Genomic DNA, 8,701 nt, shown 5'->3' on the forward strand with positions numbered 1-8,701 from the left:
AACATTTGCGTTTTTCTTGTATTCATCTTATGTATTGTTTATATTTTCCTTCTTTGGAAATTTCTGATATATTAGTATATTACCATATAATAATTCAAAAGCGCACGCTAGTGAGTCATCTTGTTGGACTTTCTCGTAATCCAATAGACCCAATTCCCTAATAAAACACCGAAAATATCCCCTCAACAACAATTTATACCCTTGGAAGATAACAGCTAAATACAAGAAATAGCATCTTGTTTTCATTATTTCCTATTATCGTATTGTACTTTGAAAAACCTATCAATTAGAACAATGTAAGTACAAAGCAATTATCATTGTTAAAAGAAGCCCTTTGGTACACAAACATGATACTTACAATGAAATGATTTGCTTTTTTTTTAATCAAAAAACCATAGTAAACAAGAAAAAAAAGACGTACTATATAAATAATATATTATATCATCCGTCAAGTAGAAGAAACAATTAAAAAGAAATTCATAATCCATTTGTGAAAAAAAAAAAAAAACAGCAATTGCAGCATCTATACTTTTGAATTAATGGATATGAAATCTATTACTACTACTACTACGTTTCAATTCATGTTGTACTCATCACCTTGGGTATGGGCTTGCATATATGATTGGTAGTTCCCTGGAACTGGAACTTCCATCTTTCCAATTATTCGGTCCATTCCTGCATTAACGCATGTACCATCTGCTAAAAATGTTGTACATTTCATCGTATCATATAAACTATAACTAGTTATTCTTATTACCTTCCATTTCATATTTTACACATACCTAAATACCTAATAATGTATTTGTAGCTCAATAAATTATTAATAAAAAATAAATGATAAAAAATGGAAAAACGAATTCTTACTTGGATTAGCTAACATGGTTCCATAATACGACATCTGTCCCACATGATTCGCAGCAGCTTTTGAGGTGGCATCAGAAGGAAAAACAGGCTCCACTTTCTTCGATCGTTGATCCACAGAGCTACTCACATTTGGATTATTCTGAAAGCACATGTTCATGTTATCATCCGCCGTTGACGCCGAATGCTGCTGCTGCTGCTGTGGTTTAGGCGATTCGACTTCCGTTTCCACTTCAGATTCGCCATTGTTATTGTTAGGTGCAGACGAGACCTGTTGCTTCCTCTTTGATCGAGCTCGTCTGTTTTGAAACCAATTATAGACATTTGTTTCAGAGATCTGTCCATGTTGCGATAATTCGGATGTGATTTCTTTGATTTTCTGTTTGCTTGGGGTTCCGTTTCCTTGCTCAAATAGACGTTCCAGGATCTGAAGTTGCACCGGTGTTGGTGTCCACCGCTGTCTGCCGGAGAATTTGTGGCCACCGGATGTCACTAGTGGATCGTTGTATAAGTTCCCAAGTCTAACTCCTGCAATGTTTGTGTGTATTGTAGGATTCTATTTTAATATTTAATATGCCGAATTAAATGCAAGAAATAGCCATATATTTTTATCATCGAGTTAAGCCAATTTTTTCCCTAATCCAATCTATGTTAGATAAACAATTTGGACTTGATGCAAACAAATTTAAAATTGCACATAACATAAAAGAAAAAACTTTAAACCTAGTTAGAAACTCAAATAATTGATTTAAAAAAAAAAAAAAAAGGTACAACTTAATTGCAGATGATCCGACCTATTTTCGCAAATGCCCACAATGGTGGTTCCCAAAACTTGATTTTAAATAAAAATCTATTTTTTTTAGCAAATGTGATTTGGGAAAATCTATGTTTTATCTGCGCAAATAAAAAAAAACATTTTTTTGTGTGAAAAACCATCAAACATCATTCCCACAACAAACAAAAGCTTAAAATTGTAGTTTTGATATGTGAAAATGACAAAAAAAAAAATCACCATTTTTCAGATGATTTCCCATATGAGGATTTTGTAGATGACATTTAAGAAATCCTCTTAAAAATGGTGAGAAATCCTTTATTTATTTAATCAAATTGAATGGGCTGACTCGATTAATTAAACTGACTGAAAATATGCTAATTCTCGATTGGTATATATATTTCAAAATACAATGTTGTATCAGGAAAAATAAAAATAAAATATTGTAGTAGTAAAACAAATCAACGAAAGTACAATATTGTTTCTAGCATTTAACCAGTATCCACACATCTAAAGAAAAAACAGAATTAGGAAATATACATATTTCACATATATATAGGTGTCAAATACATTACTTTGTTTTAATTTTAAAAAGTTAGATATGTTCATCATTCTAATACGCTTTAGCTTTTTTGCCTAGGGATCATCATAATGCGAATTTTGCTTATGATGCCATGACTTTCATGATTTATATATGAACAATATTTAAAAACTGCAGAATAACCCCCAAAAAAACAAGAACACTTCAATTGCCAGAAGTTCAAAGGGGTCAGATACAATGTCTTAATGTTTTCCATATAAGCAAAAAATATATATAAACAACTAAGCAGCCAATAGAAGAAAATAAACAGAATGCCCTGTGGAAAATTCAAAGAATCAAAATAAACTACAAATCAAAATTACATTTTCTAGATTCATACGTAAGCAGAAAGAACAAAGCACAAATGGGAGAAGATTTAGGAAGAATCAGAGTACCCAAGTTAAGAAATTAAAGCAATCAAACAGATACTGAAATACCCATTACATTTTCACGAAAACCCACCAAAATCAAAGCATCAATTGTAAAAATTATGAAGTAAATATCACTCCATCATAATTCAAGCTAGTAGGTAACAAGGAATGAAGTGTTGCAACGAAAATTATAGACGATCTAATTTGCCTCGTAAAAAGTTTCAAATAATAATGAAAATCCTGAATCCTTTCCATGAAAATTAAAGAGGAGTAATCACGTAAAATAATCAAAATAAATAGAGAATCAACTCTTTTAGAACACGGAAACAGAGACAAACCTGAGAGATCGTGATGGGAAGTAAGCGATTTGTGCAAATCAACAAGCTGTTCGCAAATAGTAGCGTAAATCGCGATTTGTTTGCGAAGAACTTCCATCTGTTCATCGGTCATTACTTTGACAAACATCCCTCCTCCATTAGTATTGTTCCCTTCATCTTGTTCCATGATTCCTGTGTTTTTGTGTTGTTTTTGCCCTATTTCAATTCTCAGATTTCACCATTACCCAATTCAATTTTGGTCTCTCTCTCTCTAGAAATTCAAGTGATAGGAACAGAGAGAGTCAGCAGCAGTGGAGTAGAAGTTGAAGATTAAAGTATGGAGGAAAAGTGAAGAAAAAGAAAATGGCGGACAATAAAGACAAAGACGTATATTGGCCCTGACCTTGGTGATGTGGGGGCATGTGCGTATTTTAGCGTAATCAACTATTTCTTTCCTTTATTTACCTTTGTTACTTTGTTTTTTCTTCGCCTCTTAACAGATTATACGGTCTAAATAAAAAATAGACAAAATTACATAAATGGTCCTTGTGCTCATCAGAAAATTGCAGTGTATGTCCTTAACAACGTTTTCTCTACCAGAGGTCCTTTTTGAGTCAAAAGATTCTACTAGCGGTCCTTTTCACTGACAAGGTTAATTTTCATCCGTCAATTCTTAAAACGAACCCTTAACGTGTGGGAAAATTGTCATTTCCTGTTTTCCCTCTCTTCTTTGTACAATGTTCAGTTGCCAACTAGATTCACCAACATATTCAGATGGTACACTTGACTGCCGTACATTTTGTGTATCCAAAATCAAGCCCATCAAATAGATCAAGTTCCTCCAACTCCTCTATCAATAAGATCCTCTATAAAGCCTATTCTTTGGTATGTGCACTTTCCTCTATATTATGTCCTCTAAATGGTACCTCAGATACATCAAGGAAAGTTATGCCTTCATTGTTTATATGTTGTATTGATCGGGACTGTGTTGGTTGGGATTTCCCTTCAACATGTCCATAGGGGACAATGGACAAATCCTGGTTATTAAGTTCTAATCTCTACTATAAGACCATGTTTCTCTTCTAGAAACTCTTATCGTATTCAATGTTGGTTAAACATGGTCATCCTTAATTTGTTTAATTACTACTTTATAAGGGAATCTAAAATATGTTTGCTATCAAGTGAAACCATGTTTAGTGTAAAGGTGCATTTCCTTATGAGACACATACTTATTTAACTCATATACATCATTGTCGTTGCCAAGATGTACTAATATAAAGTCAAGCTCCATACTAGGAATAAGGAAGTGGTTGTATATAGGAACCCATCTTTGTATCCAACATCTTGAAGCATGTCCTAAGTTCGTGTATTGAGAATAAATTCATCTCCACATAGTCGGTGTAATCTACCTTCCCATCAATGTAATGTTTTCCAGGACTCTTCATCAAAATCCCATTGTGGTGGACCTTGAATGTGAAAATTATCTAACCCCTTTCAAAAGAAGTGACATATGTTAGTCGGTAGACATCCATGTCTATTATTTCACCTTTTACTCACCATACTCTTTATGAAAATCAGTTTTTTTTTTATTATTATTTATTTATTTATTTATTTATTTTTGCAGCTTGGCCGTAAAGTCCAAATAATAAAGACCACTATGAATGCAATACTCCTCTAACCAAACGAGTTGTAGTGGATGATGATCGTTTGTGTTAATGTCTAGTTGGTTGAAAATGAAGAAGATGAAGTGGTTCTTGGGGGACAAAGGTAATGACTTTAGTACATTATTAATTGATCGTCAGGCAAAAGTGCGTAAGGAAATAACAATTTTTCACTCATGTGGAGGGCATGTTTCAAGCAATGGCGAAGGAAAATTAACCTCGTCAGGCTAAACGACCGTTGGTAGAATCTTTTGGCTCGAAAAGGACCTATGGTGCAAAAAATTGTTGAAGAGGACCTATGTTGGAATTTTCAGAGAATCACAAGGACCATTTTTGTAATTTTGTCTAAAAATATCTATCATATAAATAAAATCTTTTACTTATGATATTTTTTGCTCTAACCAATTTCCTAACTAGATTCTAAAATCGGTTGGTGTTATTTATGGGATATTATAAATGTATGATCTTGTATTTATAAACTCTCATCATGTCACTATGACATAAAGGCAATATTTTAGTAGTTTCTATATTAAAAATGACATTTTACTTACAACCATTGGTATACGTATATTGATATGAGGCTAATTCTAATCGGTTTGTTGGGTCCCTCTTTTGTTCATTTATAATTATCATGTCTATTTTACAAATTATTGTTATCAACACAAACAAAAGTAGAATACTAGAATTCATGATTACATTATGTGGTTTGATTGGTTTCTGATTATTTTTTTGTTTTCTATCACTTTTTCCATTAGAATGGTATATATCTTAATTTTACATGCGTCTTAGGATTTATGTCTTGGATTTGAATAAAGATTGTTGTGTTGCAGATAAGTGGGTGGGCGGGAGGTGGACTTTTTTCTTGACATTGTCCTTATCGTGAAGGAGGAGGTATGACTTCTCAATTGGCGGATCTTATGAAATTATTGAAGTGAATTTTAGGGATCGCCCATGGGAGTGGATTAGTGGCACATATGAGAGTTTTGAAGTTAGCAACACCAGAAAACATATTGATTGTATTATTTTGCAGGGGGATATTGTCCAAACTAGATGGTGTAGATTGGTTCCTATAAAGCTTAATGTGCTTCTTTGGCGATTCCTTCGTGATAGGATTCCGACTAGAGGAAATTTGGTGAAAAGAGGCATTGATATTCATTCTATATTATGCCCTATGTGCTCTCTTCAGAGTGAAGATTGTAGTCATACGTTTGTGAAGTGTGAAATAGCTAATCAGATTTGGGATAAGGTTTTTAAGTGGCTGGATCTTCCATTTCTGTTGTTTAATGATGTGTTGGAGTTGTTTATTTGGATTGATTCGTTGAGAATAAAGAAGAAAAAGAAAAATGTGGTAGAGGTTATTTGTATTGTGGTTATTTGGGTGTTGTAGCAATATCGGAACAGTGTTATGTTTCAAACGTTCAAGATGCGTAAGAGTCATATTTTTGGAAGTATCAATATTCATGCTTTTAATTGATTCTTTAATAAGAGTAGTAGATGTAAAATTTCTTTGTTTCAATAGTTGAAAAATCCGCGTATATAAGATTCTTTGTTATTGTTTTTTCTAGCTAGCTTCTTGCTAGTGTTGTTTTTTTTTTTTATAAAATTTAGCTGTTCAAAAAAAATCCATAAAAGGTTTACGGTTTGATCATCTTGTTGATTATACTATGGCTCCTTTGAAATAAGAACTATTAACATTCTCCTGCATTTTAGTGAAAAGTTAAACTAAGCATTTACCCTTATAAGGTTATGAATATGTTAGAATACATCTTTTGATGATCATAAGCATGATATAAAAGAGTATTTGAGTATTGATGAATCGAATATTTTTAATATGCACGAAATGACTTATATGCTTTTTAGACCTTAATAGACATTTTAGTAATTAATAAAACGATACATTAAAATAAAATACTAAGATCATTGAATAACAATGTTTTATTTTTCATTTGTCTTTCAAGATATAAGACTAAGACATCATACCTATATAAAACATTGCTCTCATGTCATTTATTAATTTGAAAAAGAGTAAACGGCACACTCTAATAATTCATTAATTTGTTGAAGGATATAAGCCATAATTTCATTGACATGATATATCATATCGTCTTTTTCAATCATCCATGAAAGTATATTTTTTATTTAACGTCTCAGTAATATTCAAAATTAAATATTATAACTTAATCACAAATTCATGCGACTTTAATGAAATAATTTCAACTCTACAACTATAATAAATATTATTCTTAAATTTACGGCGATTTAAAAAAACTATATTTTATTGTTTTATTTTGTTTCTTAAAATATAAAATTTGATATTAATTCGTAAGCGACAAGGTCGGCAAGCACCGGAGGAATGTTTCCACGTTAGCGTGATTGTTTCCGCTAACTGCGGGTGAACTGAGCCCACCTTCTACTTTTTCCTATTTTTTACTTAATACTAAATTACAAAAACGTCCCTGTGCTTGTGCTTATACGGTCCATGTGAAAATAATAGTAAATTACAGTTTTGGTCCCTTTGGTTTACATCAATATTTATATTTAGTTTAGTTTTTTATTTTCTTATACGGCTGTTTCTTGTGGTTTTTAAAAGTTGTTTCTTGTGGTTTTTTAAAGTTGCACTTGTGTTATTTGAGGTTGTTACAATCTCTCTCTCTCAACTTTGGCGCCCGTAAAACTCATTACATTCCCAGTAAGTTGTCAAACCTTTGTTAAAATTTCTAAGGTTTATCATCTTTCCACTCATCCGGTAAATTGGAGTATGTAACATTCTAAAATTTTCAATAAAATTTAAAATTTTCAAATCAACCCTTTAACAAAAGAAGTGTTTACAAAAACTGTTGTTCCCAAAACATTACTTAAAAAATATAATATCTTTCAACATAGTTTTCAAAACATTCACATTATCAGAGTTCCCTATAAATCATAAGTCCAAAACGTGAGGATGTGTACAGTCACGTCTTCACCTTGCCATGATCAACTGAAGTACCTGAAACCATAAACCAAAACTGTAAGAACGAAGCTTAGTGAGTTCCCCCAAAGTACCAACACTCAAACAGATAACATATACATATAACAACATACTATGGGTCCACTCAACCATCGGGTTGGAATACCAACATACTATGGGTCCAATCAACCATTAGGTTGGAATACCCTCAACCCTCAACCATCAAGTTGGAATGCCAAAATTCTATGGGTCCAATCATCCTCAGGATGGAATACCCTCGACCCTCAACCATTGGGTTGGAATGCCCCGGCCTGTTGGCTTACGCACAAAGCAGAGAAGCCTCAGCCACCAATCAAACATGTGCTCATATAACAGATATTCATATAACGGTCTACAACCAGTCAAACAGATATAACATATATCACTAAGCATAGCATCATCCTATCTACCAGGATACCGATCTAACAGATCATAACAACATAGTAACATGTATATCAGTATACAATCCACTGGACCGACATTGGTGCCTTCGACCCGCAAGTATAGTGAGGAAAACTCACCTCGAATGCAAAAGCTCCCCGAAAGAAATCCCTAGTTGCTGGCCCGCCGACTTTCAAGCTATCAATACCAACAACACACCCAATTAGCAATTGGGTTCCATGCCATAATCCATAATCCATACTTGGGATAAAATGACCATTTTACCCCTAACCCAACATGCACCAACACTGAGGCCCAAAACCAAAAGATCCACCAAGCTATAGTAATTGACCAATTTTCCAAGTTGGGCCCAACCCCATATGGGACTTATCCTAAGCCTATATTTTCCCTAAATACGAATCAGGTTACCACAAACACCCTTTAGGACAAACTTGGTCAAAGACATAAATCGAAAGTCAAAGTCAACGGTCCAAGTTGACCCAACTCGTTGAGTTTTCCTTCAACTCGTCGAGTTTTTCCATCAATCTGCACATATCTGGAAAAACCAAGTCAACTCACCGAGTTGACTCACCAACTCGCCGAGTTCCATTATCAAACTGAAAATGTCGGGGAAAACCGAGCCAACTCGCCAAGTTTATCGAACAAACTCACCGAGTTCGCCAAAAACCACCTCTAAACACATTAAGAACTTAATCTATGGTTGCAAAACATAGATCTGACTTCCTTGAGCCGGAAAACCACGTAAAGTTGC

General features: G+C 33.4%; 1 protein-coding gene across 3 annotated transcripts; it reads right to left on the reverse strand.

The window, feature by feature from the left end:
* Positions 1–398: 398 nt before the first annotated feature.
* LOC145092940 (WUSCHEL-related homeobox 8-like) lies at positions 399–3,249 on the reverse strand. Of its 3 annotated transcripts, none has more exons than XM_079030944.1 (3): positions 2,923–3,249; positions 865–1,389; positions 399–696 (listed from the first exon to the last, which is right to left on the reverse strand). In XM_079030944.1, the coding sequence occupies exons 1-3, from the start codon at positions 3,086–3,088 to the stop codon at positions 575–577; spliced, it is 813 nt and encodes a 270-aa protein (XP_078887070.1). In that variant the 5' UTR covers positions 3,089–3,249; the 3' UTR covers positions 399–574. The 3 variants fall into 3 exon arrangements, with proteins under 3 accessions (XP_078887070.1, XP_078887068.1, XP_078887071.1); XM_079030942.1 differs by having other exon boundaries at positions 399–699; XM_079030945.1 differs by having other exon boundaries at positions 399–675; positions 2,923–3,247.
* Between the last annotated feature and the right edge of the window lie 5,452 nt (positions 3,250–8,701).

This window comes from Lactuca serriola, chromosome 3 (assembly GCF_051521515.1).
Source record: "Lactuca serriola cultivar US96UC23 chromosome 3, Lser_US96UC23_V15, whole genome shotgun sequence".
Taxonomy (NCBI): Eukaryota; Viridiplantae; Streptophyta; class Magnoliopsida; order Asterales; family Asteraceae; genus Lactuca; species Lactuca serriola.